General features: G+C 35.2%; 1 protein-coding gene across 1 annotated transcript in view; it reads left to right on the top strand.

The window, feature by feature from the left end:
* Positions 1-214: 214 nt before the first annotated feature.
* TNPO1 (transportin 1) overlaps positions 215-19,907 on the top strand; it is a gene marked incomplete at its 5' end in the record, with an annotated part of 33,628 nt that continues 13,935 nt past the window's right edge. The window contains 11 exons of the mRNA XM_015819432.1: positions 215-290; positions 3,022-3,171; positions 4,591-4,697; positions 7,255-7,388; positions 9,431-9,512; positions 10,482-10,604; positions 13,942-14,060; positions 15,304-15,364; positions 16,347-16,515; positions 17,155-17,307; positions 19,614-19,839. Of these exons, the coding sequence (XP_015674918.1) occupies positions 215-290; positions 3,022-3,171; positions 4,591-4,697; positions 7,255-7,388; positions 9,431-9,512; positions 10,482-10,604; positions 13,942-14,060; positions 15,304-15,364; positions 16,347-16,515; positions 17,155-17,307; positions 19,614-19,839 (1,400 nt within the window). The remainder of the gene's footprint in view (positions 291-3,021; positions 3,172-4,590; positions 4,698-7,254; positions 7,389-9,430; positions 9,513-10,481; positions 10,605-13,941; positions 14,061-15,303; positions 15,365-16,346; positions 16,516-17,154; positions 17,308-19,613; positions 19,840-19,907) is intronic.

Below are 19,907 nucleotides of genomic sequence, written 5' to 3'. Positions count from 1 at the left end.
AAAGATAAATCTTCATAGGAAAAAGAAAATGTAGAATCCTTTCTGTGTTCTGCTTGGAACTCTGCCATTTCTAGTGTTACTAAGTTTTGGGATCAATTAGATTGTTGAATTTCCAGTAGTGATATTTTGAAAAAATAATTTAGTTTCACTCATGTTTAATATAATTTTGCAGTTGTTTCGTATCTTACATGAAATGCCTTTAACAAAACTTTAGAAACTGGAACAACTCAATCAGTATCCAGACTTCAACAACTACCTGATATTTGTTCTTACAAAGCTAAAAACTGAAGGTGAGTTTTATGTTAATTGTATCCAGTAATTACATAGCTAGATAAATTGGGTCAGAATTTCAAAGGTTTCTGGATATTTTATTCATCAAGACTTCATTGGTTGTTTAGTTCACCAGACTAGATTCCACTAGAATATTTTTTCTTTATTCTGTGAACTAGAACAATTGCTCAGAAATAAATGAAATTTCTTTTCAAATAAATCTGTTTTGAATAATATCATAAATGTATTGAACAGTACCAGCATAAATTCTAATAGTTGTTAAAATTGAGCTAAAATATACTTTAACATGACCACAATATCTTTAAAATGGTATGCCAAACATTTTATGTTCTGAAATTGGTTTATACATAAATTATCATTGTCAATTGACTATTTCATGCCTATTTTGGGTTGTCTATTCCACTGTAATTTAATACCGAATAGGGTGAATTATGCTCTACTTTCTTCAAAAATTAATCTTTCGCTTATGTATCTCCTTATTCAACATATAATATATACTCAAGTATTCTAAAACCTTGGATGTATTCCAAAACCATATTGTTTCTGTTATACAAGAAAATAAATTCTAATGGATGTGGTTTTAGATGATGATGATGAAGATGGAGGAGGAGGAGGAGGGATTATTTAACTATTGTAGCCTGAGTCTGTCCAAATCTTGAACATTTTCCAAATTAAGTCTATTTTGCTCAGGCTGTCTAAAATTACAGTTTAATTAATTTATTAGATATATAATAATTTTCATATACATTAAATTGGATTATGTACATTAAATGATATTGAACCTGCATGCTACAATTCATATAACCTGATAATGCCATTATAAAAATGTCATTTGTGTCATTTTATATAATTTGTGTAATGTATGTATGAAATAATTTACACAATGATAACAGTAATAAAAATAAAAATGAATCAAATCAGTGAAAAAATAGTTCATTCCATTTGAAGATAGTGGTAAATTGAAACAATTGCATTTTTTTTTGTATATGACTGAAGATTGAATTTTAATTGTATTTTTTAAAAAATCAGTATAGCATTATGCATAACAACTTGATTTTGAATTGGAGCTTAAAATGGCTCTTTTGACTTTACTGGAAGTCTTGATTCTGTTACAACCATTCTGGAAACTTTTGGAGCTTCAACTTTAGGTTGGAATATAATTTGGAAGAATCCTGACAAGAGTGGAACGACTCCATTTCAACCTTGAAATGCTATCTGCACCTCAAATTCTAAATAGTGCATTATTTTTCAGGTGATACTGTAGTAAAAGTACATCTATTCTTTAGTGAAAACTGCCACAGAAAAACTGGATGTACTGTATGTGCTTGGTAGTATGAATGCTGTCAGAATACCTTGATAAAGCAGAAAGTACATTGCAAGACGAAAATGTTCTATTTTTTAAAAATAAATTTTCTAACTTGCTTTGTTTGATATAATAATCTTAGAGGTTATACGTTTTCCTGTCAGGTTCCTCTATTAACATAATTTTGGAGATATTGGCAAGCAGTATTTATGGAGTCATACAATTTGATATTATATTGCAATATGAAATAATGCAAGTATATATCTACATCTATATACATGTACACTATTTATATATATGCAATTTATACATATATGTAATATATATATATTACATATATATAAATAAATAGTGCATATATATAAATAAATTTGTGTGTGTGTGTGTGTGCGTATGTGTATATATATGCGTATGTGGGACCTCGTCGAAACGTCGCCAAGATACTCCCAATCTTACACGGGAAAAGACCCAAATACGCCAAGACCTGCATATATATATATGCAGGTCTTGGCGTATTTGAGTCTTTTCCCGTGTAAGATTGGGAGTATCTTGGCGACGTTTCGACGAGGTCCCACTCGTCATCTTCAGGCTGGGGTCTTCGGCTTCGTGCTTGTGCGAACAAAGTGTGATCGGAGCTGCGTCTCTCTATAAATATTGGTGGGGGTGTGTGGAGTGCTGGTGGAGTGCTGGCTTTGTTGCTGTAGGTGGGTTGGTTGGCTGTGGTGGAGTTATTTTTTGCAGATTGTTCGGCTGTTTCGTAACATCCTGAGTAGCTGAGGTGCTGGCTGTGTGCCCATTAGTCTTTTGTGTTGTAACGACCTGGGTAATGGGCTGTGTGATGACATCCTGAGATCTAGTGTAGTGATATCCTGAGTTCTGTGTTGCAACATCCTGGGTGGTTGGCTGTGTTGTAACATCCTGATGTAACACAGGATGTCATCACACAGCCCATTACCCAGGTCGTTACAACATAAAAGACTAATGGGCACACAGCCAGCACCTCAGCTACTCAGGATGTTACGAAACAGCCGAACAATCCGCAAACAATAACTCCAACACAGCCAACCAACCCACCTACAGCAACAAAGCCAGGACTCCACACCCCCCCACCAATATTTATAGAGAGATGGCAGCTCCGATCACACTTTGTTCGCACAAGCACGAAACCGAAGACCCCAGCCTGAAGATGACGAGTGGGACCTCGTCGAAACGTCGCCAAGATATTCTCAATCTTACACGGGAAAAGACCCAAATACGCCAAGACCTGCATACCTGTACCCGTGAAAATCTACGAATATGAATATATACACACACACACACACACACACACACCATGAAATCAAGCATTTTATGATTTGAGTTGTGCTTGCTCCCAAGTAGGTATATGGAAGATATAGCCTAAATGACTTCTTTAAAACTTATTACAGATGAACCAACTAGATCACTGAGTGGTCTTATTTTGAAGAATAATGTCAAAGCTCACTTTCACAACTTTCCTAATGGAGTAACTGACTTCATTAAAAGTGAGTGCTTAAACAATATTGGTGATTCCTCTCCACTAATCAGAGCCACTGTAGGTGAGTCGTGAATATTTATTTATATTCTGTTTCTTTATGCTAAATAAACAAATGGTAAAATACAATTGGTAACAAACATTTTTAAGTGTAGTGTCCTAAAGGACTCGGTCTTTTTCTTTTCTTCAGAAAAAATTGTGTGGGTAATTGATTGGTTCAGATATAAGTATTTTAGATGTCTGTTATACTATTATATATAATCATGTGTTTATTTAATATTTCTAATAAATGTATTCCAAGTCTTCTGCTTTTAATTTGTTTCATGATGAAAGTGTGGATGATTATTTTAGGTCCTTCGGGTGTAGGATAATATGACAATATGAATTCCTCATGCATATTATCAGAAAGAATATTTTTAATTTTAAAATAGCTTCAGTATAAAAAATTGACATACCTTACCTTTACTTGACACAGGATCACTGTTCTGCTTCAGGGAATATGATTTGAACATAGAAAAGCCTTGAAAAAATATGAAAACATAGGAAAGGACTTGTTACAAACATAGATTCAAAGATTAGTGTTAATGTTCTACTTTGGGATTCATGCTGTGGTTTTCATGCAAAATCCTTATTTTTTTCCTTTATTATATTTCAACTTGGTGTCTTCCAGTCTCATTGATAATAAGGAAGTTTAGTTTGTAATATATGAAAAAAATGTTCTCCACTCTTATCCTAAATGAGAAACAGTATTCCCCCGTATTTGTGTCAGCAGATCCTCCTAAACATTCTACAAATTCCCAAATCTTCGGGGAGAGTGAGAGGTACTTTGGAGCAAATGTGAATATGCATGGGGAAATAACAATAAGGAAAATCCCTGTTGCACGAACAGAAGTTATTTTATATGCTTATTTCATTGTCATAATGGTTTCTACCTCCAGAATATAGAATTAGAGCATCTCTGCTTATCAGTAGATGAGAAAGGCAACTGTTGACTATTCAGATGCTGTTGTATTAAATCAATTCCAATTGATGTGGCCAATTAGCGATAGTAGAACTGGAGACTTGATATATTTGAAGTGTGAAAGTTGATCACCAAAGAACTGCCTTCTTAGCTTCAGCCATTGAGCAGATTTTCCCATTCCCAATAGTGCTTCCTTAAGTGCATATTCTAACCCTATAAGTAGAATTGCATATGTCATCGACTTGTCTACTGTTAAGGTAATGTTTTATGTCTTGAGGAAATCTGAGAAGAGTACAAGGGCATTTCTTTGCAGATTAGCTTTCCTCTCAGCTTGAATATCAGTCCATATTTATGTCTAAAATGTATGTGTGTATATACATCTTTACAAACATAGACATGCTTTATCTAGTTCCTTAAAGAGATGTTTTTAAATTTTTCCTGTTGGCCATCCTTATTTATGTATTAATTTTTTATATTGTTACATTAAAGCAACTTATTATCAATAATGTTTTAAAATTCAAGGTATCTTGATTACAACCATTGCCTCAAAAGGAGAATTGCAGAACTGGCCTGAACTTTTACCAAAGCTTTGTAGCCTGCTTGATTCTGAAGACTACAATACTTGTGAGGTGAGAGTTTGCTTTTTCTAATTAAAAAAGCCTTTTTATTTGGAATAGGTCAACAATGTGGTAATTATTATTTTTACTACTTTTATTTTTTTCTACATGGAACTGTGAGGTGGTTGGGCTGAGAAAGAATGACTGGGTCAAAGTCACACGGCCAGCTTTCATGCCTGAGGCATGAACTCAGTGTCTTCCAGTTTCTAACCTTATCAAGTAAACGAGAGGTCCCCAACCTGGTCCGTGACCCATTACTGGGCCGTGTGCTCTTGGCCCCGTAAGTGGCTGGCCAGTGCACAGACGTGTGCGGGCTCATACCCCTTTGGGCATCTAGCGATGCCGTGACTGTCATGCAGGCGCTAGCATTGCCACGAGCGCACCACCCACTTGTGCTAGCGTTGTGGTATCGTGTCGCCGCTATCGTTGCGAGCGCACACATCCCCACTCGTGTTAGCATCATGGCATTGCGTGGGCCCTAGCATCCCCCAAATGTCACATGGGCGCTCATGGCCAAAGGAGTACTGTTAGTGAAGTTCATGGAGCGTGATTCAACCATCAGTTCAGAAATCTACTGTGAAACGTTACGAAAACTCAGACAAGCCATCCATAACAAGCATTGGGGCATGCTGACTTCCATTGTGGTGTTGGTATCGTGAACTTCACTAGCAGTACTCCTTTGGAATCTTCACATTTGGCGGGATTTTCTATGGCACCACTTGGTTGGTTCACGATAATGCTCGCCTGCACACCGCTAGACTCACCCAAGAACTTTTGAAGCAGTTCCTTTGGGATGTTTTTGATCACCCCCCCCCCCAATAGCCCAGATTTGGTGCCAACCGACTACTACTAAAGAATTCCAAACCTTGTAAGACATTATGACAGGTGTCTCAATTTGAATGGCGATTATGTCGAAAAGTAAAGTAATGTTGTAGTTTTCTAATATGTATAATGAAAGTTCTATATCTGCGAGTGTTTATCATTGATAACCAAACAGAGGTTTATTTCCGAATTGCCCTCGTATGATGGGAATTAAATCATAGGCAGCTTCTCCCCAAATGGTCATAGTTTTCTGTATATTATTAAGCTATTTTTTAATTTTTGCTTAACTTTCTACAATTCTTTTTGAAGGAAATAAGGTGTCTTAGCAAGAAGAGCACAGCTAGATTAGGGCCTAGTGCTGTGTTCCAGTACCAAAGAGGCTTCAAAACAAGAAGAAAAAAAGCTCCCCAAAGTCATAAAAATCTCCACAAAATTATAATACTAAAGGATTTAAAGTTAGGGTTGAAACTTAAAATCTAATATTATAAACTTATAGATAATGACTGGCTTATAAAAATACAATATAATATTATAAGCAGATACAAAATATATAAAGGAAAACTTTTCCTAATAATACCATTACATTATTGTAAAATATCATAAAATCTATGCTAAAGAAAGTATATTGTTTCATCCTTTTATAACTGGAAAATGTTGCCTTTTCCTGGTCATTTTCTGCAATTAGGAGAAATCTTAGCTGATTAACTAAAGCAAGCATATTGTTGTAAAAATAAAGACTCACTCAGCTAGCAACTGGATTAGAAACAAATTCCTACTTCATTCCTTTTTATCTTTTCTTCCTTTACATTGAAAAATGTCATATTTGATCTTTCTGATAGTATTTTATGAAAAGAAAACAGTATTTTTTTTATAAGTTGTTGGGTAAATGCAACATATTTTGAAAGTTACATTGGTTCAGCATATGATGGCATATACACTGTTGGCCACCTCTCAGTTTACCCATATTATGTTAATGTAGCACAAGCTTTACTGGCTCCCAATTTCTTTTCAGGAGCTGCTTATCACTTTAAAGCACTATATCAGAGTTCCCTCAACCTTTCTGGCTTTGCAGACTGGCGCAGGGAGATGGGATTGTTTCTCATGAGTGGTGGGCAAGTTTGTGCATGCCCAGCTCCACCACTTCCGCGGCCTGGTTCCAAAAGGCTCAAGGCCTGGTAGTGGGCTGCGGCCTGAGGATTGGGGACCCCTGCCCTATATGATACGAGGCCAGGTTATTTGTGAGACTGCTCTTCCCTGAGAGTGTCTGTTGGCCTCACCCTGTCTGATAGGGTGGGTGTTCTTCAGCTCCTTCACTTAAATGTTGCCATCTAATGGGACCTAGCATGGCTTTTCTGTCTTTTCCCTGCTCTGTGGATCATCCTTCTGCTGGGGGTCTGGTAGTCCTCACCCTTTTAGTCTTTTGGAAGTCTGAAAAAAGCTTGTTCTTCCCAAGGACTGAGGTCAGGTAGGATGGGAGCCTGTGGATGGTTTTGTTGGAGGCATCCAAGTAAGATGGCTAAGTGCCTTTTCCTTTTGGTTTTATAGGTTTTATAGTTTTTGATTTTATTGTTGTTTTGAGCTGTTCAGAATACTGTTCTAAGAGGGATAGGCGTACAGATCTTTTAAGTAAATAAGATGTCAGCTGTATTTGGAATTCAACCTGCAGTGAGATGAGGTAATTTTTTAAAATAAATGAGTCTGATGTTATTATATAAATATCAAAAAAAGACAAAAAATTATCTCATAGGGTGCATTTGGAGCTCTTCAGAAGATCTGTGAAGATTCAGCTGAAATCTTAGACAGTGATGCTTTAGATCGTCCCCTTAATATCATGATCCCTAAGTTTCTACAATTCTTCAAACATAGCAGTCCAAAAATAAGGTAAGAAATAAAGTTCTCTATCAATTATTTGAAAAGTTTGTTTACAGAATTTTCAGTTTTAAATATAATTAACATGAGTGCACTGTTGAAATTTATTTATTTTAGTTTCTACGGTCATCCATTTATACACAACTCTGGGTAGTTTACAAAGGTTGAAAAAATAATAGGAATCAATTAAAGCACAAGAAGAAATGGCAAGGCCAAGCAAACCAAATAGTGGGCTGAGAGGCCTGTGGTGTGAGCAGGGTCTTCAAGACTCTTTTGAAGGCAAACCGGCAGAAAAAGGGCAGTCTCCACAACAGAAAAAGCATCCTCGTGTGCTCCATTAGATGACATTGTTAATAGATGGGATTTGAAGGCCTACCCAATTGGATCTTACCAAATGGGCAGAGACAATTGGTGATCTTTGAAATATCCATGCCCTGTGTCATGCAGAGCTTTTTAGATAGCAATCAGCACTTTGAATTGCATCCATAAACCCAATAGTAACCTATACATTTTTCATAGCAGAGTTACTTTCTTTGCATAATCTGACTTATTCCAGGTTTTGGGCCTTGAATTTAATTCTTTGCTTTTACTTTTCAGATCTCGACACATTGTGAAAAAGGCCCTTTCTATTGACTTAACTTTTTTCTGAATTGGAAAGGTCATTTCATTTTTGTCTTAGACTTAGACAATTCATGTGCCACAAGTTATTCTTGTGACGTGTGATATTGAACTATTTATCTGAAAGGTGACTAGATTTTGCATTCTGGATATTATCAATCAATAATAGCTTGAATTTTAGATGACAGCATTTATCATTTTACTAGCCCTTAGAGATCAATAAATACTTAATAAAAAGGAAGGTATCCAACCAGAATTTCTTCTACTAAGTAAGTCTAATATCATAGAGGTGCTCTCCTAATAACAGTATGGCTATAAAACTACAAGTAGTCCTTGAGTTACAACAGTAATTAGACTTTGTATTTCCATTGTTAAGCATATAAATTTAATACAGAAATAAGAGATGCACTCATAACGCGTGACATCACATGATCGCATCACTTAACCACAATTCTAGGAGTTTTCATTTCTGTTGTTAGTTGAATTCCATCAGTCAGTACCCAAATCCAAGCCATTCCAGGCTTAGTTCCTATCAACCCCTGAGCTGCAGTTTTTTTCCAAGATAAGGATTGCCTCTCCTTCCAATCCCCTCAACTGCCTATTTCCCCCACCTATGCATTTTTGACTGCCCTGCACTCTGCCTTATAGGGCAGCAAGCAACGCCAGAATTTCATGGCTGTGGCTCTGTTTGCCATTCTGCATCTCAGACTTCTTGGCTCACTGTAGCTCTGGGGCTGCAAAAAATCCATGTACAAAGCATGAATTCCAGCCATCCCTGGAAGCCTCATCCGCCTTAGCCCAGCCCACTAGCATGGTGAGGTATGCAGCCGACTCAGGAAGCCCCAGCCTGTCCCAGCAAAGTAGTGCAGAGCTGCAGCCCCAACCCACCTCTTGCCCTGGCCCTTTGTGAAGCAGCAGCTGCCTTGTGAAGGGCCAGACCAGACCAGGCATGCTTGTCAACAATAGGAGCAAGAAGACTGCGAAGGTCAGCTAGGGTAGCATGGAGTGCAGGGTACCAAAAGAGCATAGATGGAGCAAGAAGGTAGAGGGGTGGGGAAGTTTAAGGAAACGTGCAGTTGTAAGTGCAGGCAGGCTGCCAAGTGCCCAAATTTTGATCACATGGCCACAGGTTGCTGCAATGGTCGTAACCTCAGGGACTGGTTGTAACTCCCTCATTCAGTGCCACCATAAGTTTGGTCACTGAACAAATGATCATTGAGTGAGGACTTCCTATATAGCTGATACAGAATGTTTTTAACATTTCTGAAGCTGTTCCAGATATGCAATGTACCCACATGCTTTATTCAAAGTATTAAATAGCAAGTTATTTTTCCCTTTGCAAAGAGATTGATGTTGAGTTTAATTCTAAGTAGTGGCAAATGTATTTGTTTGACTTTTTATAGTAATGTATAGTTTTTTTAATATTATGTTTATAGGTCCCATGCAGTTGCTTGTGTCAATCAGTTTATCATCAGTAGAACTCAAGCCCTTATGATGCACATTGATGGATTTATTGAGGTGAGCGATTCATATCTGAGTGTACCTCTTGTGGATAATTATGATGTATTCCTCTTTTTCCGAATGCCATTTTCCATTGCTTCAAACTAATCCCATTTGGATTGAAGAGAGAGCAAGTGGACAGTAATATTTCTTTTTTTTCCTTGATAAAATATGACAACATTTACAAAAAACTACTTTAAAAGCCCCAGCCAGTAACTATAAAAATTGAGAATTTTATTTCAGTTAATAATTGAGTTGCTTTTTCAGACATTTCCAGGGCCCAACTTTTCTGACTTTTTATTAATGTCTAGCCAAACAAATGGTCTAAGTAGTTCTCTATTTGTCTGACTTCCAGCTATGCTGGTGTCTGGTTGATGAGGGTACTTTGTCTACTTTTAAACTCCCTATTCTCTGCCCTGGCAGGATTGATTGGTATACCTGTTTGCTTGTAAATAAATGTATCTGCAGTACATAGCAACCATTTTTATTTGTAATTAACTGATCTGAATGATGTTGAGCATTAGAAGAGACAGAACGTCCTGTACAAACTAAAACAGTTCTGTCTTGTCTACTAAAAGTATCTAAGCTGAGAAAGTTTTATCCATGGTTTAGCTTTTGTTACATTTATAATGCAATACAAATGTCTGCATTGTTGAATTAAAAGCATGAATATTGTTCCAGAACAGTGAGGTCTAGAAAGCTCTTAGGTCCATCATTTTTTGCTTTCAAATAATGTAGACTACTGAAAGAATCATGTTGATAATGTGAATATTAATTCATAGTGATCTACATCTGTCTATCTACCTATCTGTCTGTCTGTGTCTGTCTGTCTGTCTGTCTGTCTGTCTGTCTGTCTGTCTGTCTATCTATCTATCTATCTATCTATCTATCTATCTATCTATCTATCTATCTATCTATCTATCTATCTATCTATCTATCTATCTATCTAACACTTCTGTTCTTGTTTTTTGGATTCCCCTTTAACAGAATCTGTTTGCATTGGCTGGGGATGAGGAGCCTGAAGTACGTAAAAATGTTTGTCGGGCTCTGGTAATGCTGCTGGAAGTTAGAATGGACCGTTTACTTCCTCATATGATTAGTATTGTTGAGGTAACACTTTGCATGTATTTTTTTTTAAAGTATTAAGATGATACATTCTTTGAATTAGGGGTTTTTGGCAGATGCAACTTTTCCATTATTAAATATATAAAAATGTTTGAAAATCAAATCTGTAATTCAGAATTATTTCTTAATGTCCTGCTTGCATTGCCTGTTGATCTATTTTCTCTTAAGAGTGCATGCATGTATCTGTGTGTATTACTTTAGTATACAGAACAAAAGTATACAAAAAAGAATGTAAAATCAGTCATTTTTCAAACACAGTGTTGATCACAAAGCCAGTTCATAAGCAGACAGTAATATATTACTAATTTAATATTATAAATCCAGTCTGCCCTTTCCATTATGAAAGAATACTCTTGTTTGCTTATAACCTGTAATTCTTCCTACTGGTTTGTTCTACTACATCATTCAAAATCACATTCACATCTTTTTCTTACCAAAACCATATTAACAAATATGGAAATAAGATTTAAGAAACCAAAATAGGATGATAGTGAAACATCCCATAGCGTTAAATGTCCATCATTTTCTTCCAGTATATTGAAGTTGACTGCTTCAGACATTCTCTGAGATATCTAGTAAATATATTTTGTTAACTAAAATTCATCATAAGTTCATTAGAAGTATATGCCATATTCTTTAAAATCCTTAACCAATACTTTCTTAAAATGCAGTATTTATATAATTTGTTCCAAATATTTGCAGATAATTTTGTATACCCTAACAAAACATTTTAATCTTGTCCCTACCCTGGCGAGATGAGTGGCAAACAAATTTTTAAAAAGAAAGAAATATATTATGTGAAAATTAGTTTCTTGTTAAAGATACAGCTTCAGGTTTATACTGTCCATTTAATAAATATTGTTTCCTATTGGAAGAACCCTAAGTATGATCTCTGAAAAAAATGCATGTAAAAAACTAATTTGTTGTATTTTGTGGAAAAAGAGAATTTTCATATCAGCAGAAAAAAAGAACAGTGAAAATAAAAGCAGTAAAGACAAAACAAAACAACCCCAAAAAAAGAAATAGAAAAAGAGAATATTGTTATAAGGACATCAGATCCTCTTTATTTTCAGTCTCTCCCAATAATTATATAGAATGAAAATACAGAATAGGAACTATCTCCAAAGCTCATCTCTTTCTGGAAAATGAAAAAAGAAAACATTGGAAGACTTATGTCATTACTTCAGATGATTCTAAAATAGTAAAGTTTATACAGTTTCTGCATCAAAAAGGTTCATCCTGGAATCCAAGAATAGCAATAAAAGATGACAACAGAGTTCCCCTACTGAACTCATTTTCTGAGGCAGATATTCTTTTACATTCTGGTCCCAAAATCTACTTGCCAAATTCAATGCAGAACATGATCCTATACTTCTCAAACATCTAAGAATAAGACAAAGTTTTTCTACAGAATGGGAATGCAAACTCACAGAGAATCAATTTCAATTAGATGCTATATCAGTTGCAATAAAAACCAATTCTTATGCATATAGGTAATCTACTGATAAGTGATAGCTTAGTGACTATGCAAAATAACAACAGATCTCGCTGGAGGTACTCATGACCTAGAGTTGAAGTTACAATGGCCAGCCCCCCCCCCCCTGCAATCACCTGACGCACTTTGGGTGTTTGGCAGCTGGCCTGCATTTACAGCCATATGCAGCATCCCGTGGTTATGTGCCCATGTTTTACAACAGATTTGCTACAAACGGGAATTTACTTCCTGTTTTCGGCAAAACCGGTCCATAGCAAATTGTTGATTTGCTTAAGGTCCATTGCAAAAAAGGTTGCAAAATCGGGTCAGTCATTATTTAAGACTAATGGCTCCATTATGGTCGTAACTCAAAGACATTTATACATTTATTTACAATTTACCATTGAGCATGCTTGGTGTTTTAAAGGTTGTTTAGGAATGATAAGATATGATGTCTGACACCTGTCTGTAAAATAGAACTTGTAAGTCGTGACAAAGCGTAACACATAATCTTAAAAGTTCGATTCAGACTACACTTAGAGAGTGATATAAAAAAAAGTAAGACGACGACAGACTAAGATTTATTATATAGGGACGAAGTCGAGGGGTTTCAAGGTCATCTGTATATCTTACTTCAGAAATATACGTATTATTTGGTTGTTCTAAAAGTTTATAAATTATGGGGAATTGCTTTTAAAGTGATAAGCAATTATACATAGCTTTCTTTTCATATTGCTTTGTCTGGTGTTCTGGAATACGTTTAACTGCAGACTTTCCATTGTTCTTCAGCTTAATTGAGCTGGGCATCAAGTGCCTGGATCACAAGTATGTAGCTACAGGGATGTTGTGACAATGGAATTCTGATGATTGGGCCATAAGTCCCCCTTGATTGGGCTATAAGTCCCCCATCATAACTTTGTGCTGTTAATGAAAAAGTGGTCATAGCCTAAGGACTACTTTAATATAAAACATTACAAGTTGTTAATGTGAATACACAGATTTAAATATTGCCTGCACATTGTCTCATGCTTTATTTTTTAACATACTAGATTGCAGAATAAAAACCTTGGTATGAGCTAAGCCATAGTTTACAGTGTGCAGTCATTAGCAGTCATTTCTATAGCCACAGCAATTATGTTTCCAATTATTAGTGACAACATTTTGAAAATAGATGGCTGCTTTATATTACGGTTGATGAGAAATTCATTTAATTTGTGTGTTTAAGGTAAACTTTCCTAACTTGCTAAATTGAAATACAAACAGAAGTCTATTTACATTTCAATATGTGTTTTTTTTCCTTAGTTGGAAATTGGACAAACTCTACTTGAGTTTAAAAAGTGGAAAACTAGGGGAACAAATTCTGATCTATATGTGAACCAGCACAAAACATTCCACTTTTCAAATTTAATAATATAATAATAGCAGGCAGTCGAGAAAATCAGTTTGTAATATAATAAATATTTTACCAATACAGTTTAGGGCACATGCGGTATTTGATTATTCAGTAATACAATGATGGAGTCTAGGAAAACAACAAACAATGATGATTCCTGTTTCTAGGAGAATTGGCAGAATTCCGAAAATAAAAATTTGATTAAATGTTTAGAAATGGGAGATTGGATGCCAAAATATTATTCTACTAGGATAAATTTGTATAAGGCAAAAGGAGAGCTGATCTTTAAGTAGCCAGAATATAGAGAATATGTGATCTATACTTATTCATATATTAAACACCCATTTTTCCAAATTACCCATATGATAATAGAATGTTATATGAAAGGGTTTTAGTTACATCGTATTTTCAAATGGAGTTTCTGTTTCTTTTTACTTTCTTACCATAATATGTAGTACATGCTGCAAAGAACTCAGGACCAAGATGAAAATGTGGCTTTGGAGGCTTGTGAATTCTGGTTGACTTTGGCTGAACAGCCAATTTGTAAAGATGTATTGTATCGGCATCTTACTAAGTAAGTTTATTTCCCCCTTAATATTATATTAGCTTATTTGAAATGTATGTGCATGTTTATCTCATTATGTCTTTAAAAACTTTTAAACATGTTTCATGAATCCTGTATAGTCATTATTTGGAACGTTTAAATTAAGATGGTAATTGTACCTATGTACCCATGGACACATAGTAACTTGATACATAGTTTTGCATGCTAAAATAATTTTTATGAAAGTTGTGTAAAAGCTAGTAATATCAGTGAGAACTTTCATGTGGCACAATCAAGGGAATGTCTGTTTCTCCATGAAAACACTTCATGCTTTTCCCATGTTATATAACACAACTGCAGACCACTTAACTCTCGTTTGTTTAAAAAAAATTGTGTTGTATAAACTTAGTGTAATTGTTTCTTTTGTTGGAAAGAAGCCATATTTGTGAGGGAGTCAAATTTTCTTTTACTATTTATTTAGCAAATGTGTGATTCCTGGTGGTTAACAGTATAAATAAAGTCTCAATCAAACATAACAGTAAATACAATCAAGCCAAAGTATCAATTTCCTTCTTTCCCTGAAAGTTCTCCAGGACAATTTCATCTTTATTAGTTATTGGAAAACCATTGGATGAATATCTGAAAGATGGCCCCAGTGATGGGGGCCATCACTGAAAATCCCTGTTGCTGCACCTTTGTTCTCCCTCACTTTTCTAAAATGGTAGATTTATTAATAATTTATCCAGCAAGAAGCATATTAGAAAGATTACATTTGAAAGAAATTGTCCTGAAAACAACTGATAGCCACGCTTTACATGAATATATAAATTAAAACTAGCACTTTGAATTACACCTATCAACTAATTAGAAGCAAATACGGGGCCTGCAATATGGTGCTAAATGACTATGATTGCTATTGCTCAATCAAATGGTATAGTCCATTTGGCTGTGATACGTATGTATGTGTATCTGTGCATATGTATAATCAAAGAAACGCTTTAATATCCTGAAATGGCATCCTGTGGAATATTCAAAATTTTATAGTTCATGATTTTTAATACATGCTAATTTTAATTTGATTTAAAAAAAACCATGTCTTTTAGAAATCCAGGCTCAAATTTTTGACTATTAAAGTGAGCAGACATTATGTCAGCATTTTCTCTTAAATAATTTACGTGAGTTTGAATGGTATTTGAAAATTTTAAAGAATGTGAACTCCTGCTTATACGACTTTAGGAATTGATATTCCATAACTTAATTTTTTTCTATGTAGGTTGATACCTGTCCTTGTAAATGGTATGAAATATTCAGAAATAGATATCATTCTGCTGAAGGTAGGAATAACTATACTTTGCCTCTGATACCCATGATTTTTTTTATTTCTGTACATCGAGTAAAATGTGATATGTTTCAGTATATCCATTTTCTTTGAAATTAGCACCAATATACCCAAAGAAACTTGATTCTGAAGAGATACTATTGTACGTAGAAGTTAATAACTTCTGATCAAAATACATGATTCGTTGACTCCCTAAGTAGCTTCTGTGTGATACAAAGTGAAACACAATATCTAACAATTTGATTGCATACTTATTTTTTTTAGTTACTTATAAATATAAAATAAAATATATATACTATGTAGAGGTTGTGCCAATTTTGATTCATTTAGGGATTATCAGAAGTATATTATCTGACCAGATTGTCCAAATTTTTGCCTATAACAGTGATGGCAAACCTATGGCACGGGTGCCAGAGGCGGCACTCAGAGCCCTCTCTTCAGCTGGGTTTTATAAAACCTTTTCGCTTTAAGCCTCCGCCGCCGTGTGCAAAAAAAAAAAAAAGGTTCAATCAATCAGTCAATTTCAATTTCTTGCGGGGAAAAAAAGATCTTGCAAAGTTGGAATTGATTGATTGAGCTTTTTAGTCCCATCCAGTCTGCCGTTACTACTGCAGCCATGCCCACCCAATGGGCTACACCCAGCCAATGGCCACACCCACCCGGCACCCGACGATGCATAAATGGGTTTTGGGTTGCAGTTTGGGCACTCGGTCTCTAAAAGGTTCGCCATCACTAGCCTATAACTTTATGTGTAGAAATGTATTATTAATAATTCTTAGTGGTTTTTTAGTAACATATTTTGGTAAGTTATTTGCTATTTTCTACTTCTTAATCATTGCAAATTTAAACATATATTTGGTGTTTTAACTGAGCATATAATTTTTTTAAAAAAACCATTGATATAGCATAGAAAGGACCAAAGTATTGTTGAAACATCTCTCTCTCTCTCTCATTTTGTTCTTTGGTTTTGATAATAGGGAGATGTTGAGGAAGATGAAGCAATTCCAGACAGTGAACAAGATATAAGGCCTCGGTTTCACCGTTCACGAACAGTAGCTCAGCAGCATGAAGAAGATGGTATTGAAGATGAGGAAGATGAGGACGATGACCTTGATGATGATGACACTATTTCTGACTGGAATTTAAGTACGCTACTTTTCCAGCTGAAATAATGTAAAACGTGTGAATATATCTGTATATCATATTAAGCTTAGTTTAACAATTGTTCAGAAGTTAGATATGTTACATGGTTGCATTGTATATGAGATTTGGGTGCCATGATCTTATTTTTATTTCATGTTAATGCCCCAACTCTACCCCAAATTAAGGGATTACAGGGTTGTAATTCTTGGTTGCATTGTATACTGCCCAGATTTATGTCAGTGAGAAAGATACCTGATCGATAAATAAATAAAATATTGATTGCAAAGATATAAGGGTTTAAATTTATCTAACAAAAAAATCTGAAGCACTTTTCCCAACTACAATATTTAAAAGGCATATGCTCGTGTGCCTTCTTTCTTGCCATTTAATAAAATATGGCAATCTGAAAATGGGCTACCATGCTCCTTTTGAATGTTTTTCCAGCATAGACTAACAGGCCTCCTCATACAATGTTTAGTATGGTAGGATAATTTTAAGTCCTTTGTATTTTATTCTTTGTTACAATTTCTTCATAATTTTCAACGAATAGCATGCTATTGGTAATATTGCAAAATAAAGTGGAGGGAGGTTTTGAAAGCATAATAGACCATACCAAAATATGTATATATTACATTTCTTTAGGGAAATGTTCAGCGGCTGCCCTTGATGTTCTTGCCAATGTATTCCGTGATGACCTGCTGCCACATATTTTGCCCCTTCTAAAAGAATTGCTTTTTCATCCAGAATGGGTGGTGAAAGAATCAGGCATCCTTGTTCTAGGAGCAATTGCTGAAGGTAAATGATGTTTGAGATTCATGTTGTATTTTGTTACTGTTCATAGTGAGTAAGAAACTATGATAAATCTAAACATGGTGAACATAAATCTAAATAGAACATATTCCTGCTGCAAGAAATATGAGAATGAGACATGCAAGAATAAGTGATGTGATGGCTTCAATTTGTGTATTATATATTATTTAATTACACTTTAGTGAGATACTAGAGAGATAATCCTAAATCTATCTGGAAACAAATTTGAAAAAGTTATTGTGGATGGATAGAAGTTAAATAGACTCATTGTACCAACATAGAACTTTTTAGGCATATGAAATTTCTTCTGTTTTAAATTACACTCCCCTGCGCGCATGCCCCAATGCCTCCCTACCAGATACCTTATGTGAAAACAATTAAGCGTTGGAGATGGACAATCAAATGTACTTGGGTCCATGTGGCTCTTCTCTGCAGTTTGGCTACTTTTGTTTTCTGCCAGTTGAAATGCACAAAAGACAAGAAAGCAAGTTCTTTGTGATGGTTGAACTAATACATGCATGTCTGTTTAGATGTGAGTGAATGTGCAAGGTAATGTGTAAGAGTAAGTGCTTATTGCCAACTCTTCCTGATAAGGAAGGCCCCTTTAATAATATAGTTCTCCATGGCCCCCTTTTGTAAGAAACACCTACCTTAGTCAAATGAGTCCCCACCTTTAGTTTAATCTAGCAGGAAAAAAATCACTTCTCTAAGTAATATATAAATTCTAAAGTCTAGAAGGTGGAAAAAATCCCAAAAAATAGAAGAAGCAATTTTGGTTTTTTTCCCAGTTCCACATCAGAATTGTTTTCAACTAGGTTATTTTGCAGCATCTTGATCCTTTGTTGTAGATATCAATAAATATAATTGTGCGTAATGGATTAATATGGATTAATACATTTTTTTCTTCTGTTCAATCATGTCTGTTTCTCGTACAAGTCCCTTCAGTTTTCTTAGCAAGGTTTTTTCAGAAGTGGTTTGCCATTGCTCTTTTCCTAGGGCTGAGAGAAAATGACTAGCCTAAGATTACCCAGCTAGTTTTGTTCCTAAACTAAAATTAGAATTTACAAATCTGTGCAAGCTCTGATACCCAGCTTTTTTTATAACTGATGATGCAAAAACGTGGACAGTGACCCCTTCTTTGGTATGCAGATTACAGACAATTATCTTTGATTCCCCAGCCGTCTCTATTTAGATTACTAACTGACATTCTGGATATACATTTAGAATAATTTAAATCAGCATTGGTAGGCTTGTTGGATGCCGAAGAGGCATTGGATATGATTGAATTGAAAGTTTAAAACAAGCTTTTAAGTATGAATTTCTTGCATTTTTATTATGTGAATCAATATGGGCTTCATTTACTATAAACAATTGTACCATCATCTGTTCAGGCATCTTATTAAATTTGTCTCTCTTGATTTTTAATTTCATATTGGAATTGTTGGTCTGCCATTTTAGAAAAATGGAAGACATATTGGGTATAAGAATGTCTAACCTTGAACCCAAATTGTTATTGCCCTTTGGAATGCTTATCCCGGTGCTTGGATAATTAGCAAGAAGAGAATTAATGTTTATATTTATATTCATTGGAGAGAAAGGGATTACAAGAGAGTAAGCTGGCAGTTCTTGCAACCATTTATTTAACAATCATTTGAAGTTACAATGGCACTGAAAAAAAGTTATATACAACTGGTTCTTCTGCTTATAACCATTTCAGCATTCCCATGGTAACTTGATCAAAATTAATGTGCTTGGCAACAGGCAACAATTGCAGGATCATGTGATTACCATTTCAAACTTCCCAGTAGGGTTCTGATAGATAAAATCAATGGGGGAAGCAGAATTTGCTTAATAACTGCTTAGCTGTGTATCTTCCTTCCTCCCTCCCTCCCTCCCTCCCTTCAACAGTCCTCTATATTTTTCTCTATAAAAATTATGGCTATGATAGAATATCATTTGGCATATATTTTTACTTCATATTGTCTAGAAAATTCAGGAAGAAAATCTATAGGCACAATTAGAAAAGATATTATGTGATTCATCTGAGATCACAGTAGGGGCTTGGGTCTTTTTGTCAGAAATAGTTGTGCTGTATTTCCAGTATTGAAGGCTGCATGGCACACTTGAAAATGTTGGAACAAAAATAGCATTTCAATTCTTACTACATAACAAACTTAACTATGGAACAATCCCAACATGATAATTGCAGGGCAATTATTCCTTTGAAAATTGTGGGCAAATAGATTGTTAAACTATTTATTTATTTCCTATTTCATTTCTTATTCTAACAGGTTGTATGCAGGGCATGATTCCATATCTTCCCGAGCTCATCCCTCACCTTATTCAGTGCCTCTCTGATAAAAAGGCTCTTGTGCGCTCCATTACTTGCTGGACTCTTAGTCGCTATGCACATTGGGTAGTCAGTCAACCCCCAGACACATACTTGAAGCCATTAATGACTGAATTGCTAAAGCGTATCCTTGATAGTAACAAGAGAGTACAAGAAGCTGCCTGCAGGTACGTCACAGTGTAGAAATATTAGCCATGGCTCTCAGAGTACATACTGAAGTCTACAGTATTATTTT

This window comes from Protobothrops mucrosquamatus, unplaced genomic scaffold (genome assembly GCF_001527695.2).
Source record: "Protobothrops mucrosquamatus isolate PMUCROS unplaced genomic scaffold, P.Mucros_1.0 scaffold919, whole genome shotgun sequence".
NCBI classification, from domain to species: domain Eukaryota; kingdom Metazoa; phylum Chordata; class Lepidosauria; order Squamata; family Viperidae; genus Protobothrops; species Protobothrops mucrosquamatus.
This window is presented reverse-complemented; position numbering and strand designations above follow the sequence as displayed.